The sequence below is a fragment of the Impatiens glandulifera genome, chromosome 3, assembly GCF_907164915.1.
Source record: "Impatiens glandulifera chromosome 3, dImpGla2.1, whole genome shotgun sequence".
NCBI lineage: Eukaryota > Viridiplantae > Streptophyta > Magnoliopsida > Ericales > Balsaminaceae > Impatiens > Impatiens glandulifera.
In genome coordinates this window covers 4,906,176-4,925,703 of record NC_061864.1, presented here as the reverse complement: position 1 = coordinate 4,925,703, position 19,528 = coordinate 4,906,176, and the positions used below count along the sequence as shown (strand labels likewise).

General features: G+C 30.6%; 3 protein-coding genes across 3 annotated transcripts; 2 read left to right on the top strand and 1 right to left on the bottom strand.

Moving 5' to 3' along the window:
- Nucleotides 1-1,352: 1,352 nt before the first annotated feature.
- On the bottom strand, nucleotides 1,353-2,201 carry LOC124932216 (splicing factor 3B subunit 6-like protein). Its single transcript, XM_047472834.1, has one exon. The coding sequence runs from the start codon at nucleotides 2,108-2,110 to the stop codon at nucleotides 1,736-1,738; it is 375 nt and encodes a 124-aa protein (XP_047328790.1). The 5' UTR covers nucleotides 2,111-2,201; the 3' UTR covers nucleotides 1,353-1,735.
- A 2,627-nt stretch (nucleotides 2,202-4,828) lies between these two features.
- LOC124932889 (zinc finger FYVE domain-containing protein 16) lies at nucleotides 4,829-12,024 on the top strand. The gene is made up of 10 exons (XM_047473601.1): nucleotides 4,829-5,014; nucleotides 7,186-7,242; nucleotides 7,348-7,415; nucleotides 9,557-9,770; nucleotides 9,845-9,945; nucleotides 10,662-10,737; nucleotides 11,177-11,236; nucleotides 11,320-11,370; nucleotides 11,479-11,557; nucleotides 11,667-12,024. The coding sequence occupies exons 1-10, from the start codon at nucleotides 4,940-4,942 to the stop codon at nucleotides 11,747-11,749; spliced, it is 864 nt and encodes a 287-aa protein (XP_047329557.1). The 5' UTR covers nucleotides 4,829-4,939; the 3' UTR covers nucleotides 11,750-12,024.
- A 541-nt stretch (nucleotides 12,025-12,565) lies between these two features.
- On the top strand, nucleotides 12,566-17,207 carry LOC124929016 (protein ACTIVITY OF BC1 COMPLEX KINASE 3, chloroplastic). The gene is made up of 7 exons (XM_047469269.1): nucleotides 12,566-13,057; nucleotides 13,151-13,378; nucleotides 14,049-14,384; nucleotides 14,676-15,231; nucleotides 15,831-16,017; nucleotides 16,329-16,695; nucleotides 16,972-17,207. Exons 1-7 carry the CDS (start codon nucleotides 12,710-12,712, stop codon nucleotides 17,101-17,103), a joined length of 2,154 nt encoding a protein of 717 aa, XP_047325225.1. The 5' UTR covers nucleotides 12,566-12,709; the 3' UTR covers nucleotides 17,104-17,207.
- The last annotated feature ends 2,321 nt before the right edge of the window (nucleotides 17,208-19,528 follow it).

Sequence of the window (19,528 nt, the reverse complement as noted above, 5' to 3'; positions counted from 1 at the left end):
TAGACTATTCAACATTTAACTCTAACATTAAATATTGTCTACAGAACTATAATTTTAAGTTTTTTTTAATATAAGAAGAGTTTAAACCTAAAAACTGTTACAACTGCAATTTTTAGTTTAAAACTTGTTTCAAAATAGTATATTTTAACATAGAATGACATTAACACAAGAACATATTCAACATAAAATTCAAAATATATTAGTCTAAATCTTGGTTTAAATACATAATTTATAGGTACAAAACTAAAAAAAATAGAGCATAAATCTTGTTTCAACCTATAATAGTTATTCAAAATAAATAACTACAAATATTAGTTTTACACTTCTAACAAATAAAAAGTTAAAACATCTACAACAGAAACAAAACAATAAAAACTAAAAATAATTTAACTTTGAAAATTTTCGATAGACGAGTTAGATGAAGTTTCAGTAACGATATCCTGAAAAGTAAATGAGCAGAACATTATTATTATGTGACAACAAAAGAGGGTTTCGAATGGCAAAAGACAATTAGTGTTGAAGGTTCCTATTTTCAAATGTCAAAAGATAAAAAAAAACAAGTATTTCTAAAAGACGATAAAGGCAAAAAAGACATAAGAACGGTGAAACTAACAGACGAAAATAATGGTGAACTACATAACTTCTTTTACAAGTTTGCTCATATTTTGAAAAATGAAAATCGCGGAAGAATAATCGTTTCTGGAAAAAAAAAAATAGTGGAAGAAGAAGAATACGAAAAGGCGAGAAAAAAAGGCAACACGGTTTTTTTTTCGTTCTCAATTAGTTGCCCTATTCATTTCTCTTTAAATTGTGATATTTTTAGGGAGAATTTTTGTTTCTATTATGTATGTAAGATACTAAGATGTTCAAAATGTGCTCTCCCATTTTTTTTTCATTTTTTTAATGATATTGTTAGCAATAATCCATTCGTTTCTTAGCAAAAATAAATAAAAATCGATTCTTTTTCTTCACAATTTATATCCCTAAACTTTGCAATTCCAATGTTTTGTTATTGTGAACCATTCATTTGTATAAACTTTAAACAGCAAAGCAGCAAATAGAGAAAATCCAAGCCCAGGAGAAAAAGACACACATGAGAAGGCTAACAATGCAAACAAAGTAGACAAAAAACAACATGCCAACTTGACCAAAAACACATTAAGATTGAAATAGAAAGGAAGGAAACAAACAGCGGTTCCGCATCACTATTGAACAAAAAAGGGAGATGGAGATTCGGAGATGCTGGCAGGGAGTACCATTGTCAATTTTCTAACCTTAATTGCACTAACATGGCCTGATATGATCTTTAAACCTTACATAATCTATGTAGAAAAAAAATTATGCACTTATCATAGCATAAACAAGTTCACCAAAGTCATCTTCATGATCAAGTTCAATGGTATTATTCTATAACAGTTGTTCAACTCAAATTTAACATATGATGGCATATAGGCATAGCATGAGTAAAGACTAAAGAGAGATATGCTTACTTTTACACACATACATGAAGAAATCCCAAACAAACAACAACAACCACTCAAGGAAGACTGAGAATATAGTTTCATTTATGGCTCTTTATAATCCTTACTTATCTCTTTCAAAGTTGATATAGCTCAATCTTTTACAACTCCCAGGAAATTGAAGGAGAGTGGCATATAAATTCTGATAAACCTAAACATAGCAACCATGATTTGACACAAGCTTTGACAAGGGCAATAACCAGATGAAAAGGAATTCACTTATCTTTCGTGGAGACGCCGTACTTCTCTTGAAGCTTAATAATCTCCTCTTCTTTCTTCTTCTGATCGAACTTTTTGCTCATTTTGGCCTGTTGGTAATAGAGGACGATTAGGTACCGATTGGCCACGTTGAATCCGGATAAGTGATCAACGGCGGTCTTGGCATCGTAGATGTCTTCATAGACGATGAAGGCAGTTCCTCTAGTGTCCTTGTTCGTCCCGATCCGAATCTGCCTTATGGCGCCGTACTTACCGAAAATATCATACATCTCCTCGCTCGTGATGTTAAACGGAAGGTTTCTCACGTAAAGCACACGATTCACCTCCGGTGGAAGACGTGCGTTACCCTTCCGGAGACTGATCGTCGCCATCGTCGTCCGACTGGTTTTTCGTTGAGAGAGATGCTGATACAAGAGGGTTTTTAGGGTTTCGGGTTTGGGCGTAGAAGAACGAATGGATTAAAGATCTGCAACAAATTTCTTTTCTTTTTTAAACTAGTATTTGATCTTAAAAGTAAAAATAATATTGTTTAAATTTAAAATAAAATATTTAATTGAATTATTTGAAGAAAATGTTTTTTTTTATAATTGGTTGGATATTGTAATATTAATATTATATAAGAGTTAAGCTTTAAACAAATATTTATAATTTAATTCTCACCATCATAAATTCGTAATTATTGTTGAAAATTTGTACTAATTTTTTTTTAGCAAAATAAATATTTATAAAGAAAATATACTAATTATTTTATTATTATTCTAGGCATAAAATATTCATCCATTAACAACAATTCTCAACCAAAAAAAATTCCTAAATAGGATGTATTTTTTTTAACAAAATTAATTTGTTAAAAAAATAACCATTGTTTGTCATAATGACCAACGTCCTTGTAATAAGATGTATTAAAATATTTTGGATAAAAAAACTAGGATTATAAAGAAACTTTGAAAAGTTATATTTAATATAAATTTATTTATTAATATTAATATATTTATATAATAATCATAAAAAACATGAATTTGGTGATACAAAGTGTTTAAGAGCATCAACAACCTCTGCTTGTTTTTGTTAAATCAATATTCCACCTCATCATCAGAAACCTCATCATCAGAAAGCGGGCACATGTTGTATTTAGGCAAAACAATTCAATGCTTACGTCTACCCTCTTATCTAAATAATTTAAATGTAAATTTTATTTATACTATTTTAAATAAATAACAAATTTATACTGTTATAACTTATATTCATATATTATAGAAAAATTTGAGAATTTAAACTCTTAAAATATTAATATAATAAAAAAATATATATTAATTTATTTAAAATATATATTTATTAATTAAATATATAAGTAATATTCCTATATTATATATATTATAGAAAAATTTGAAAATTTCACTTAACATGTAATTAAAAAAATATAAAATATTTTTATAATTTAAAATATATTATAATATTTTTATAATTAAATATATAATTAATATTCTTATATTATAGTAAAATTTTAGAATATATATTTATTTAATGTTATTTAAAAATAAAAATAATAGAAAAAAATAGTATAATTAAATATATAACTAATATTTTATATTATATTATATAATAATGAAAATGTCAGAGTTGGGCATGACCGATGACACTGTCCTCCTTTTGCTTTTACCTACAGTGCAAAAAATGAAAAAAAAGCAATGACCTGCCATTTTCCACGCTGTCCGATGCGGGCACATGTCATGCGCTGGAGATGCTTTAAAACCATCCTTATCCATTACCCATAAATGGGTCATGATGCTGGTGATTGATCTTGTCAATTTATCATGACCAAATGTTTGGTCATTTCATGACCAAATGTGACCAAAATCAAAATCATGTCATTTGGTCTTGACAAAAATCACAACCAAAGTCATCTAATCAAATTCAAATGTTGTCATTTGTGCTTCTGATTGATTTGATTTCTCTGATTTTCTTTATCTCTAATCTTTAAAACCAGATTTTAATATTATTTATAATTTAAAAAATATATATATATATATATCAAAATTCATAATTTTTCGAGATCTATAAATATAGACCATTCTTGCTATGTTTCGGAGCACAAAAAAAAAATCACAATTTTCTCCATTTTTATTAATTATCCTCCTTTATTTACAATTATATATAAAAATTAGAAATTAAATATTATTATATTTAAAAATTATTTATTATTTTTTTAATTTAAAAATAAAAATAATATTTTTTAATTCATGATCAAGATTTTGTTGATCATGAATAAACACAATGACCAAAATCTTGATCATAAAGCTCTTTTCATGATCATGACTATGATCATGACAAAAAAATGGGTCATTGACAAGGATGTTTAACGTGGTAACACTGAAAATATTATAATATATATTTATTAAATATTTAACAATAATAAATTAATTAAAACTTTATTCATTAGTTTTTACAATTTAAATGTGTTATATTTTGTTTGATAAAAATTATGTTTAATTTAATTAATTTTTTCTAAATTTGTGTTGGTATACAAAATTATATGATCAAAAACTAATTTTCATAATTAATGAAGAGACATTAGAACATTATAACAATTAGAACATTATAACAGTAGAACATCATTAAAGTAACTTAAATAACAAAATGGTTTATAAGAGATAAATTCAATTTAAGAGTTTCATTTTAGTTTTATATATTGGAAAAAAAAATAAAAATAAAGAATTATTAGATCTTATATTATATCATTCTCTTAGTTAAATTCTGATTATATAGTGAAATTGTTAGTTATCCATTAGTAACATGATTTTTTATTGCTTACTTATATTCCATTAAAAATAATTTTTATTTTCTTTTTATAATATTTGTTAGAGATTTTTTTAATTTATAAAAATTCAAATAAGTTTGAAGATTTTATATATTTTTTAATTTTTCTTTATAGAATTTGATATTCAAGACATCAATTGTTTGTAGATATTATTTGTTAATTATTTTGTTAATACCTAACTTTTTATTAAATTTGAATTATCTTTTTACCAAATTTGTGTAATATTTCGGAAAAAAAGGTATAGTAATTCTGTCAAATATTCGTCTCTCTCTCGTCATCCAGACGCATTCGGAAATTCTTATCGATGAAAACCGAAATCCAATAGGATAAATCTGTCTGCTGGTTAGTTGTTCACAAATACAGAGCAGGCGGAGTCGTAATAATGGAGCCTCCACCGTTTCAAGAAGCCTCTCGCTGCGATGTTTGTAAATGCAGCTTCACAGCATTCAGAAGACGGGTATCAATCATCCCTTACTTTAATCCGATTAGTTTTCTAACTTGTTCTTATGTCAATGCTTTTATTAGTTTGTATTATCGCGAATTTGAACCTGATCCTCAGATCGTATGAAACCAGTAGTTCTATTACCCTCTCTTTGTGAGTTAATCGGCTAATTTCAGTTTGCATGTTACTCTGTCAATTTGAACTGTCGATCTTCGATTTTTCCAAAGGTCTTCTTATCTCAATCACACTATTGATCTATCTAACGAGTTTAATCCTTGTTGTTCCGCTTCATTTATGTTTATACAAGATCTGAGATGTTTTTGATCAGGTTTTCTTTTGTGTTAGAAAATCAGTTGCAGTTATCGTATGAAGCGGTAGTATCTAATTCTGATACGTTAAGATAAATAATTCCTTTAAGACAAGTTGATTGTTTCTTTAAGGATCGAATTTTGTGCTATAAAGGCGACACACCACTGCCTATGGACATGCATCAAATAGTTTTTCCATTTGGCAAGTCCATCTGCTAATTCGGCTAATGAAAGTCTTCTGAGTTCAACAAGACTGTAATCAAACCAGCCGATTCAATTGTTAGCATACAGATAGAACACTTTATACTTGTGCTCAAGAAAGTGGTCTGCACTATCATATAAAGCTAAGAAAAATGTGAAAACCGCGTTTACTAGAGATGTTTTTGATAAATATTAAGGGTTCAGATATATTTGAAGGCTTTGAAGGGATTATCAGACGAGAACAATAGCTTAGGAGATTTAATTTAGAAATAGTTTTGTATTAAGATTACTGTAGTTAGTTCTATATTTAGGTATAACTCTATTGATTCTCAACTCTAATTCTCTTGGCCCATCTTCTCAATAACTTTATAGTCATACCTTAATTTTGTCAATTCCTTGTATCAATTCAACCCTATAAATTTTATATCTCTTGGTTTCATCAATGTGATAATGATCACATGGCGAGTGTGTATCAACTTCTTTGGATAAAATGAGGTACCTTTTACGGGTTCACCAACGTTGTCGAGACATCTGTATGGCCAAGCGTTGTCTTGGTATACTGAAGAATTAGAGAATGGACACTTTTCTTGAATTGAATTCAAAAGGTTGGTTTGTCAACAGTTTTATTAATTATGATCTTTCACAAATACATACTATTATTGGTATCTTGAAGCAACAAATGGACGAAAGCAAACATGACAATAAGGAAATAAGAGCTAGTCTTGGCAGAGGATGACATAATAGGATGCTCTAGTTAAAGATTCTTGTGGAGAATCAAATGAATTGTTGCTTTAGATTCTCGTATTATTCCACAAAACAAGCACTAAGATATACAAACAAACCATAGTCTAGTTGCTATCAATGAAATGTCTGTTGGAGTCACTATGGTTGTTGACAAGGCTTTGATGATCTCTAGTTGACCATTCCACATGTTCATGAGTTCTCACCAATTTACATGGGAAACCATCAGAAGAACAGCATAATTCTTTTGTGCTCAATGTTTAGAGGATCAACATGCTGATAATTCCATTATGTTTGAGAAGTTGTTACAAACAACTAAACTTTTTTGGAAGACAATCTTTTCAGCTTGTACCACTGGAGATCAATCACATGTTTCGACTGACTCGTCTTACTCTTGCAAGAGAACAATGCACGACATAAAGGGCATATTCAGAATTGTCTTTGACAGAGGAAAATTATGTTTTTTTCCAACATCTGAGGACGAGCGTTTTTTAGGAGGGAGTATTGATACGGAACGAAGATTATGAAAGGTTCTATATTTCTTGTCTGGATTTCTTCCGACTTCTCACCCTTTTTCTTGGATTGTTTAAACCCTAGAGTTTGAACTCTAACACAAAGATTCTTCTAAAGAAGGTAGACTCATTTGCACACCTTATCTCTACCAACAATTACATGGAGTGAAATTGACAAGTCACGTGCAACTTTCTTCTCTCTTTTTAATGTGTTTTAGCTCTTAATCTATGGCTAACATTTCGTTCTTTATAAGCAAAGTTTAATTTCAGAAATATGATAGACTTGAAATTCAAAAGAGAGATTACACCCGGAACCTAATGCTTTCATATTAGATCCAATGATGAGCTGCTTTTGTTCTCTGTGTTTCTATATTTGTGTTTCTTTCTTTCTATTGTTCCTTATCTTTAACATTTGTATTTACAGCACCATTGCCGATGTTGTGGACGGACTTTATGCAGTGAACATTCATCAGATCAAATGGTATGAGCTATGGAACTGAGACATGTATCAGATAATTTGCTAATTTTTCAGTGGCTGATGTTGAAAATAGTTGTATATATTAGGGCTTCCTCATTTTATTTTCAGGTCTTACCACAATTTGGTATCAACACACTTGTCAGAGTTTGCTCAGACTGTTTTAACAATGCTTCTCGGTAATATTGTCCATCTTTTCCTTTCATAAATAACATGGGGTGCATATCTTCCCTTCTTACTTGGTTAAACAGAATATAATCAGTGGGTCTCCTCACAATCTTAACCCTCTAATGTAGAATTCACTGTTTATGGCCAAATATGTTGAATACTTGATTATATGGTGGTGATGCATATTTGGGTTTCTTGGGTTCATGCCCACACATACTTTATTTGTTTTAGATACGGAAAAGGCAATGGAAATAGGGACATTAAAATAGTTATCTATTCTGAAGAAAAACTGTGGAAATATCAACTTAGTCCTACTCCAAACCACACTTTTGTCTTTCCAAGAGACTAACCCCAAGTGGTTGGAGTCGTGTCTTACCAACAAAAGCTTATTTATGCTTATGTAGTTGTTTTCATCGTTATTTAGTATCTTCTAATTTTTCCTATAGATTGTACTTTCCCTTGTTATTGTTTATTAATCAAAATATATGAAGAAAAATCCTCTTGGAATAGTAGACCTTTTGTCCATGACAGCATTTTGATTTAGTCTTTGAATAGTAGAATGTCACAAACTAGGGCTGGATTAGAGATTATTGGTAAAGCAAGGGCATAGATTGAAGAGAATAAACGGCTGAGATCAAGTGGCGGATAAGAATGAACAAAAGTGCAAGGAAGCTGAAGTATAACTATAATATAATAATAAGATATACATTGTTAATTCTACTAAAGACCAAATAATAATAATGTAAAACATGTGTCATTTATCTTCTGAACTCTCTCATCTCCCCTTCTTTGGAATCCAATTCAGTTCATTACAATTTTGAGTCGTAACATAGAACTTCTTGAAATCACATCTCCATCATGCTATTTACTTTTATTTTTTTTCCTTAAAAAAAATTAAGTAGCATGATGGAAGAGATAAGCATGTCATGATTGGTTACTTGTGGGGAGAGGTTATAATCATGTATGTATGTGTAAGGGCAGAGGTGGCAAGATATGGCATCAGAATAGGTGACTGCATCTATCTTGAAAAGAAAATGAATATTATGTTCATGGAACAAAGAGATAGATTATCATTCTCCTAGTTTTAAATTTATGTTTCTTACATTATTATTTTGAATGAATATTTTGTAGTATTCCATTTTACTTTATAACCATATGCACTTCTGCTTTAGTCAGGATAGACAACTAGATAAATGAAGTTGTTATCCTTGAGATTCTTGTTTAGTTATCCTCCCAAGTACAAATGCATCTTAATATTTTTAGAATGGAATAATTCTGTTGCTTGATGCCTTTTTATTTTATTTTATTTTTATTGACTTTTCCTTTTCAATGAACTGAGATTGGGGGCTTATGTTCTTAAATTATCTAGGGAATAACAATAATTGATTCATAGTTTTCTTCCATGAGGGAATTCACCTTTTTCACACCTTGAGAACACTGAAATGACCAGCTCTGCCTCTGACACTATGGCAAAAGAGTTTGCTGAATTTGTCACCTTCAAAACCCTCAGTTCAATATATTACCTTCTTGGATGTTGTTTGGTAAGGGGGGCATTATGAATTATATGGATTTTAAAGTTATTTTATCAAGCCAAAATATAAGAAAATTTCTGAATGACGTGTGGGTTAGACTTTAGATTGTAGATTTCAGAATAAATCAATTTTAGGTTAATAAATTATTTCATAGATGTGATTTTGGAATTTTACCAGTGGAAAATGTGGCTATTGTTATTGTTCTTGTTCAGATTAAATCTACTAGGTGTTTTCCTAACGGTAATTCTTTCTTATTCTTCTTGTTCATCTCCATTTTGTTCCCATGTCCACCTTCTTATGTATATTTTGTTCAGCTGATACTGCTATAAATGAAATACATTTGGTCATTATCTTTACTGTTCAACTATTTTAAATTATATTTATATGTATATATAGTGGGAGAATAAACCTCTTGACTAATTAACTATCTTCTTCTGTGGGAGTATTTTAATGTGTGGACTTTTCCTGAGTAGGAATTCATGCTAGTTTTTTTTTGTACTTCAGTGAAGTGTTTCTCTATGGAACTCAGAGAAGATGTGGCTATTTGTTTTCATCTTCTCATAAACATCCGTACCAATAGATTTGATTCATCTTAAACTCTGATCTTGTTTTGGCTACAGGTTGACAAAAGATGATGTACCACCTTTTTCAAATGAAGTTGATTCTGTAAAGGACACGATAGCACAATTGGACATTAATGCATCTCTGAATCTTAATCCAACGCCAACTTCTGGTCCCATCTCAGCCCTAAATATTCCAGAATGCAAGTGTGGAATGCCATTGTGCATTTGTGAGGCTCCAGCTATCCCCAAGGATCCCGTGGTGACATCTAAGGTTGGCTCATGCCTACTTTGTATGTTATTCTAAGCATTTTCTCAACTCTATAACTTTGCTTTTGTTTCTTGCAGAATAACATAACGACTACTTCTACAACTCAGTCAAATCCAAAACCAAGAAGGACGGAGGTTATTCCAAAGAATAAAGGCTCGACATCAAACGTCAAACAATTGTATGTTTATATACTACTATTCATCGACTTGTTGATTATATTCACCGCTGACAATCTGCACATGCAAAACACCACCATAAGATGCAAACTCTTCTTGATGAAAAATAATATAGAGATTGCATTTGATGAAAAATAATATATACTAGTGCATTCATTTGTACATGCTGCAGTTTCCTAGGCTCACGATTTTAGTCAGCTTGAGAACTTTGGTCTTTTGAAGGTGCTTCCCATTTCTTTAACCATTATAGTTGATTCTACTTTTAGCTTCCTCTCACTGCATATTATTGTTCAATTTTCTTCCCCACATCCCCAGGAATCATCATATCATTCAATGTTTTCCCATTACTAATAATGGAGAATCAATTTGTTGCCATACTAGTGGCCCCATCCGGAAACACTTTTGTTTTTGTTTCTGTATCTGGAAAGTTTTCTGATGTAAAAATGTTTGGAAACAAAATTTAGTCAATTATAGAAACAAAAACAAAAGTGCTTTCAAATGATACTGTCTTGGGCTAGTTGTTTGTATTCTGTTGGATGGCTATTTATCCACTCAAATGTGTAACTATGATATATTATAATGGTGCAATATGATTTATTTATTTTTTTGCACAAAATGTTACTTCTATTTCATCTCGATGGTGTGCTATGAGCCTATGAGAGGTATTCTGTTATTCATAGATATTTTCTTCTCAAAATAACTTACAAAAGTTTTTCAGTTCTATGTTTAATCTCGGTCAACTCCATAATGGAACATCAGAAAAGTGCCTTGTGGACTATGAAGTTAGTGGAGAGGTACCAAGCTTCTAAATTGGTTAAATAATAACTTACTTTTTTGTGTCTCTTAGGTTGTCCAAGAAACCCCATTTCGAAACACTTATTTTTTATGTATCCAGATCCCGTTTTTCTAGATACAAAAAGTTTGGAAACAATCCACCAGGTAACTTAAGTGGAAAGGGTCTTACCTAAGAAACTAGAGGTTTCAGGTTCGATTCCCACTAAGAACCCTCTGAATCTGATTTAAAAAGGGACCATGACTGTGGGGGTCATGCTAGCCAACCCCCGAGAATAAACCCGGTCACCTAAAAAAAAAGTTTGGAAACTAAATTTAGTCAAAGACAAACTGAAAATTTTGCTTTTGTTTCTGTAACAGAAGCAATAAGTGTTTCCAAATGGGGGATAATAATGTCATTTCCATATACCACGCTGGCTACTTATTGTATATACTGCACAGGGGTTAAGAGAAGCAATAAAAAATGGCGACGTTTTGTCTGTCAAGGAGCTTATTAAGCAGGTGGCTATGATCGATTGTAATAATTTCGGTTTATCAGCTAATATGATTTAATAATGGTTGTCTGATTATTACTATTTTTCCAGGGAGTGGATACAAATTATTGCGACAAGCAAGGATTGTCTTTATTGCATATTGTAATCTCACTCTCTGTTATCACATATTTCCTTGGTTAAAATTGATCCCCCACAGAGACCTATTATCTATGAATATTCTTATCATCTAATATCTGTATCACTTTGCAGGCAGCTGTTTTTAATCAAACTGAGATAGTTTTTGCCCTCATTGAAAATGGGGCTGAACCAAATGCCCGCAATTCTCAGGGTAAGAAGAATTACAAGAACACGAGAATTTACCAAATGAAAGCTTGCTTGTGCCTTGATTAAGTTTTATTGAAAATACCAAACAAAATCGACTGTATTGAAATTTTCAGGGGAAACGCCTCTGGATTGTGCACCTGCCACATTGCAGTATAAGATGCGTACAAAAATAGAAGAAAGAAGGCTACATCTCTGATTTTCAATAAGAACCGCAATCGTTTCCTTCCGCATGTATTTTCATTGAAAACTACAAATTCTTTTACCATTTTCGAGTGTTATCCACATATTATGGGCCTGTGGTTTCCTAGACTTCTTTCATTAAACCATACCCACTTATATAGTGTAACTGAATAGACCTTAATGTGTTGTACTTCGCATGTAATGAGCATGGTTCAAAACCAGTATTTTCTATGTTTCTTATCTGAATTTGATGTAATATGTTGTATTTAAGATTGTGTTGATTTTATTTGTTTTATCTCATTTATAGTAATAATTTTATTAAGGAACAAATGGGAAATAATGCAAGCAATAAGATAAATAATTGTAATTAAAAAAATGTAAATTGAGATATTTTTCAAAAATCATTTTTTTTTTTAAATCTATGTAATATGATGTAAATGATAAAAATACAATAGATATTGTCATGATTAATGAGTCATAACCGATACCTTTATCGTTATAATAATAGCGTTGTGAAGTAAACAGATTGGTCGACCGCAATCACTAAACGTTTTCCTTTCGAGCCAAATAGTTTATATGGACTCATATCGTTATAATAATAGCGTTGTGAAGTACACAGATTGGTCGATCACCATCACTAAACGTTTTCCTTTCGAGCTTCCAATTATGTAGATATCTAAATAACTTAAGATTGACTATGATGACATTTAATACAAATTTGGGTCGGTCTCACTGCAATGTGGTGCAATCCTAACCGGTGGTTAAATTGCTTGTTGCGTCGCGGAATTGGGAATTCTCTGGTCCATTTACTCCACCCCGTCCTCTCAACTCTTCCCAGCAAATCAAAGATTATTATGAGCCATAAAAATAAAATGGTTTCTCAAAAGATCTAACTTGAGAAGAGGACGACAACGACGACACATGACTCCATTATCTCGTTCCTTCTCATCTTGAGACTGTTCCACCTCCAACAGCCATGACCTCGCCGACGCTCTTTCCATCCACCGCCGCTTACCGCTCTCTACCCTTACCTATGCACGCCACGCCATTAGGTGTACCGATTAATATAACTTCTACAAGGAAGGTAGCCAGAGCTGCTTTAGTAGAGGCCAGACCGCGTTCCGTCCAAGTTATTACAGCCGAACCGGCTTCCTTGAATGGGAACGCCGTAATTACGACCGCTTCTGGAAGCTCCGTAATTCCGTCTTATAAGGATCGAACTGAGGAAGTTCAAGCCGAGGCTAAAGCTCTGACTCGCGCTGTAAATGCATCCGTCTATAATGCGGAAATTCTTTCTGCCAAATACAAACGTCTTCCAATTAAGGTTACTACTGTGAGATTTCGGATTGAATTTCGTAATTGATTGATTTGTCGCGGTTTTATTTCAAATTGAATTTGTTTTTGCTTGCTTCTGTAGGTATTCAGGAGGACTTTTGAGATTTTTTGGGGAATTGGTTCGTTTGCATTCAAATTGTGGCTAGATCAGCTTAACGGTCAGTTAGTACTGAAGCAAAAAGTTCGGGCTGTTGAGCTACGAGGGATTCTGACTAGATTGGGACCAACTTTTGTTAAAATTGGACAAGGTTTGTCTACCAGACCTGACCTTTGTCCGCCTGAGTACCTCGAAGAGCTTTCTGAACTTCAGGTAATTTGCTTTTGTGAATTGCTGCTTTTGAGATTTTCCTATTCTGAAAGCCATTAACTATTCTATGATATAACTTTAGCCCTGTTTTTGGATACTTTCTCATGTTAAGATACTCTTGAACCGATTTAGCAGAAACTATCTGTCATCTTACAAACCATGTTTTGTTTCAAATTTCTATGACACAGTTAATTCTTTGTGCCTATAATCAGAAGAAATGGTGAACCGGTACATGCATATATAATCAATGAGAAATCATAAATGAACAAATGTTACCACTTCAATAGTTTCAAGTATGGCTAATCATATATCCGACTTTGATAGATCTCGGTTGATACACTATCAAGACACTATATTGACAGATTGGATGTTTTTCGGTTCTGATAGGGTCGGTTAGGGCGGTTGGGTTGCCACCCTTAATTCTAAGTACTGCACTTCTAGAAGACATGATATAACAATATATAAAGTTTTTGTGTGTATGAACATTAGAATAATACAAATATCCCGCTAGTGTCTCTTGGTTCTCAAAAAAATAAAATTGATAAGGCTCTGTCCAACTGAAAAACCATAGTGCATTTGTGTAAGAAAATCACAGGCTCTATATTTGTGTAGATTGTGATTTACATGTGAAGAACTCCAAGCTAACATTCTAAACTTATTATTAATTGAACAGGATGCTTTGCCAACTTTTCCAGATGCAGAAGCTTTTGCATGCATTGAGAAAGAGTTGGGACTCCCTCTTGACTCTATGTACTCAGAAATATCTCCATCTCCAATTGCTGCCGCCAGTTTGGGTCAGGTTTATAAAGCACAATTAAAGTATTCCGGCCAGATTGTTGCCGTCAAGGTGCAGCGCCCTGGTATTGAAGAAGCAGTTGGACTTGACTTTTATCTAATAAGAGGTCTAGGATCACTTATAAATAAATATGTTGATATAATTTCCAGTGATGTTGTAGCCCTTGTTGATGAATTTGCTCGTAGAGTTTATCAAGAGCTTAATTATGTCCAGGTTAGTGTCTAAATCATGCTCTGGCTCATAATCTCACATTTCTGAATATGTTTGATACTTTATGCCATCGTCATTCAAATCATCAACTAAAATACTCTTACTTTAACTTGTAACATTTTAAAATATTAAATCCAAAGTATATTTTAGTGATTTAACCCACTAATCCACTTTTCATCAGATCAGATTTTTTATGAAAAATCTCTGTAAGTAGGAAGGATTAATAGCAGTTTTCTGGTTTGCTGCTTTGCTTGACTACGTGAATCAAATGCATATTTGATTGGTCTTTTGCAGGAGGGACAGAATGCGAAGAGATTTAAAACGTTATATGCTGACAAGGAAGAGGTCCTTGTCCCTGATATCTTCTGGGATTATACGAGTGGAAAAGTGTTGACAATGGATTGGGTTGAGGGGGTAAAACTGAATGAACAGGCGGCTATTGAAAGACAGGGATTGAAAGTTTTGGATTTGGTGAATGTTGGTATTCAATGTAGCCTTAGACAACTGCTTGAGTATGGATACTTCCATGCTGATCCTCATCCTGGCAATCTCTTGGCAACACCAGACGGAAAACTTGCCTTTCTTGATTTTGGAATGATGAGTGAAACCCCTGAAGAAGCAAGGTCTGCTATTATTGGTCATGTTGTTCACATGGTGAATCGAGATTATGAAGCTATGGCACGTGATTACTATGCGTTAGATTTCTTGTCGCCTGATGTAGATGTTACTCCAATTGTACCAGCACTTCGGGCCTTTTTTGACGATGCACTTAATTCAACTGTGAGTGAACTTAACTTCAAAACGATAGTTGACGGTCTTGGTGCAGTTCTATACCAATATCCATTTAATGGTGCGCTTCCATGTCTCACTCTTTGAAAAGTTACTTTATTATTGTCAAACTGATGTTGCAAGTGGCTTCCTATATCTTTTAACGGACTAGGGATTCATTTAATATAACTATAAATTTAAGTGTTAAACACTGAATTAGAGTTTGAAAAATAAATATTGAATAAATCAAATGAAAATATTTGAATTTTAAGTACTTCATATGTAAGTTTATTTGATAAAATGTAGAACTAATATTAGGAAAGTACTTAAAGACTATTTTATCCGATTAATTTACATGGGTTAAAATCGTCGTTTGTACCCTCTTATTATTACCATGTTAAGTCATTCATAACTTACCGAATTAGCTTAATTTGAGTTAAATCTGAATAATTAAGTTATTTTTATATAAGAGTTATTAAATGAATTTAATTTTAAGTAAGCAGTTAATAATTTAGAATAAGTAATGAGTTGTGTTATGAAACACTGCCTAGGATTTTATTGATGGACATAAAAGTTTGGTTTGTTGACTGAAGAAAATTCTAGAGCTACCTCCTGTAGGAATATGCTAATATCCTCAATTTTTAGTGCGATGACTTTTGGTTCTATGACTTTGTTTTGCAGTCCCAGCTTATTATGCTTTGATACTGAGGTCACTTACGGTTCTAGAAGGGTTGGCCTTATATGCTGATCCTAATTTCAAAGTATTGGCTGCTTCATATCCATATTTTGCAAAAAGACTCCTCACAGATCCCAATCCCTATCTCAGAGATGCTCTTATTGAGTTACTCTTTAAAGATGGAAGATTCAGGTTTTCTTTTCTAATGTCTTAGGCCTTATTTGATATAGGGTTATAACCCCTTTTCCCATTATCAATTATTTATCACATAAACCAAAATAACAAATTACCCTTTATTTTTATAACATTTTCAATATTAAATTCACAAGATATTTTAGTTTTTTAACCCAAATAACCTCAAATAATCTACTTCTTCATCAAACATGTTTTTTCCCCAAAAAATTCATATAGTTAGAAAAAAAAAACTACATCAAACAAGCTCTAGTTTTTCTGTTCCTTACATGAAGTGAGAGTAAAGCTGAAACATGAAATCCCTTGTGCAGATGGAATAGACTAGAAAATCTACTTGTTCAGGGGAAGAAGGATAAGGATTTCTCTGCAAAAGAGGCTTTACAACCTGTTCTGAAGCTATTACTAGGGCCAGATGGTGAATCACTCCGGGTTTTGGTTGTAAAAGAAGCCACTCGGGTTACAGAAGCTTTTGTTCTGGGCTCAATTATAGACAGTTACACATACATACCTCCGTTCATGAGGTCTATTGTCTTTAATGGGAGTACCACTGGACCTGTTCTGATGAATGATGCTGAACGAGAAACCATGATGGATTTGAGGGAACAGGTCTCAAGAATATGGAGCCTCCTCCGATCCTCACAGAATTTTGATCCTGCCCTTTTGCAGCCTATATTGCAGGTGCAAACTTATTTCTTCTTACTCTTCTTGACCTCTATGATCATTTATATTATGAAGTAGATGTAGAACCATTTGTAGTTATATTGGTTTTGAAATGCACCAAGTGAGGGTCAAGCTAGTGACCTTCTGCTTAGGAAGCACACACTCTAACCATGCCCAGTATATATATGCAAACCAGTAGGGCTAGGATTTGATTGTAAATATAGTAAATGAAATTATATATATATAAGCATAATGTAGATGAAGTTGACAAACTAGAGATTGAACTGATTACAGGTCATTCAAGAGCCCGAGGCACGAATGCTTGGTGGTCTTGTAATTGGTGGAATAACTCAGCGTCTGGGAGCTCGTTTGTTGCAACAAATGCTGCGAGTTCCGACACCAGTTCCTTCATCAGCTTCTTCATGAGAATATGGTAACCGATTTAAGCTAACCTTACATTCATGTAAAGTAAATCATTTACCAAACGAAGTTATATAATATTAATAAAGTAAAGGAAAAATTTATTCAAATGTTCTTGATCCCTCTCCTAAGGAAGAGGAAGGGGCAAATATTCTTCTTATTGTTTTTATTTTATTTTTAGGAAGCTAAAACCTATAGTCAATACACTTCAAATTAAAGTATTGCGTTGGTAGGGAGAATCAAACTCGTGACATTTTAATCTCTTAGACACAAGTTTCTAGTAGGGAGTGCGTTTATTGTTATTATTATGTACATAATTAAATAGCTGTTTGATTTTGGGATTTTGATGATACTAACCATTATTGCGAAAAACAATCAAATTTTATTTTATTCCTCACAATATATTTCAAGGTTTCTTTCTTTTTAGATGAAAAAATATATAATGCAGTTACATGTGAATTCTAATATTTGAGTGATGCTCTTCCTTTTAATAATAATAATAATAGAATTCTAATATTTGAGTGATGCTCTTCCTTTTTAATAATAATAATAATAATAATAATAATAATGTGCACTGAAGTTAAGTCACCAAAATAGCCTCATCATCTATTTTGGTATATATATTTTTTAAAGTACAAAAATAATTAGAGTTTTATCATTTTGTGATTTTGGTATGTATGTTTTTGTTTATAAGTGAAAAAAAAAAATCAAAGTTTTATCTTTTCTAAAAAATATTTCATTGTTTTCCGGTTTGGTACGAAGTACAACATATTGGGTATAAACTATAAAGAGATTATAAGACATTATATAAACTAGGAAGATCTTATGCGATTCATTCGGATAAAAATATATTGTTACAACGTTTTGCGTTCATGATGGTTAAAGAGTTGTACTTGATTTTATTACGTTGCGAGTTCGAAACATACCTATAGCATTTTTTATTTTATTTTTAACCGTTTTAAATATTTTTAATTTTTTATCTTTTATTAATTATTTTTAATTAACCTTATTGATATTTTAATATTAATTAAAATTTATTTTAATTACTTTAAATATTATTAATATTATATTAAATAAATAAATAATAATATAATTACGTTATTATTTTAAATTATTAATAATAATATATAAAAATAAATATGTTATTTCATAATTTTGTTTAAAATATGAATGATAATATATATAATTTTTAATTATCGAATTAACAGATAAGAGATAATAACTATAAATAATAATATTATTATTATTTTTATACTACTAATTATAAAATAATTTTTTTAAAAAAAATAAATAATATTTTAAAATATTAAATATTAAAATTTATAAAATAAGTTTATTTTAAAAAAAAAGTAATATAAACTAAAATTTAAAACAATAAAAACTTAAAAATTAAAAAAACAAATTAATGTTAATATTAAAAAAATAGAATTAAAAATAAATTAAAATTTTAATACCTTCTTATAAGTTATACTGTGATTTTATTATATATATATATATATCCAACCAACCAAACACCCTTACAATTTTACTATTAGGATACTATCCCAACAGTGTTTCACCTTCTACCAAATACAATATAATTAGTAAAATATGAATTTTTGATATCAATAATCTTAATGTTTTTTAGAGAACAATCAACAATGTTAATAAGATACATATATTAGAAAAAAAAATATTATATATATATATATAATCTAATATGTATAGTTAATTTTGATATCAATTTATACAAATTTACATGGTAATGAATATATATACCATTTATTTAGTTCATGAATTTTTTTTAGAATGTGATGAATAAAGTTGAGATTTAATACAAAATATAACACGTGGTGGGAAGATAAAAGAAAATTGTATTTTTAAGTAAAAAAATATCATTTAAAAAAATTAAATTATGAATTAAAAAAGTATTAATTTTTATTCGTATTTTATTTTTAAATTTACATATTTAAATTACAATTTTTATATCAAATATGAATAAAATCACTTTTTATATTTACTTTATTTTGAATATAACTGTGACAGTAATTATAATAAATTATTAATTTTGAAATAACTTAATATTATCTCATTTTGTGATTAAGATATGAAGTATAAAGGAAGACTTTTGTTACAAGCTTATTTTATTTGAAGATTAAATTTTGATAATATTACATTTGTAAAAGATAAAATAATTAAAATATAATCATGATATCTTCAGAATTCAGATATATATGACTTTGGTAGTCATGTACTTTGTGTTAAATAATGCCAATGCACATCCAATATAAATATAGTTATATAATTTATAGTAATTATAAATTCCCTTAAATAAATTATAGTTATGAATTTAATATAATACTTTATAATTAATAAATTTAATTTTAAAAACAATTTATTGATACAAACAAAAGTTATAAATTATTTTTTTTTATAGAAAAAATTGAAACAT

What these genes read in the sequence shown, in the direction of transcription:
- LOC124932216 (XM_047472834.1), bottom strand. Translation starts at nt 2,110, where the DNA reads ATGGCGACGATCAGTCTCCGGAAGGGTAACGCACGTCTTCCACCGGAG.
- LOC124932889 (XM_047473601.1), top strand. Translation starts at nt 4,940, where the DNA reads ATGGAGCCTCCACCGTTTCAAGAAGCCTCTCGCTGCGATGTTTGTAAA. An exon ending in ATCCCGTGGTGACATCTAAG is followed by an intron (nt 9,771 to 9,844) that starts GTTGGCTCATGC and finishes TGTTTCTTGCAG; the next exon opens with AATAACATAACGACTACTTC. An exon ending in ACATCAAACGTCAAACAATT is followed by an intron (nt 9,946 to 10,661) that starts GTATGTTTATAT and finishes AAAGTTTTTCAG; the next exon opens with TTCTATGTTTAATCTCGGTC.
- LOC124929016 (XM_047469269.1), top strand. Translation starts at nt 12,710, where the DNA reads ATGACCTCGCCGACGCTCTTTCCATCCACCGCCGCTTACCGCTCTCTA. An exon ending in ACAAACGTCTTCCAATTAAG is followed by an intron (nt 13,058 to 13,150) that starts GTTACTACTGTG and finishes TTGCTTCTGTAG; the next exon opens with GTATTCAGGAGGACTTTTGA. An exon ending in ATACCAATATCCATTTAATG is followed by an intron (nt 15,232 to 15,830) that starts GTGCGCTTCCAT and finishes TTTGTTTTGCAG; the next exon opens with TCCCAGCTTATTATGCTTTG.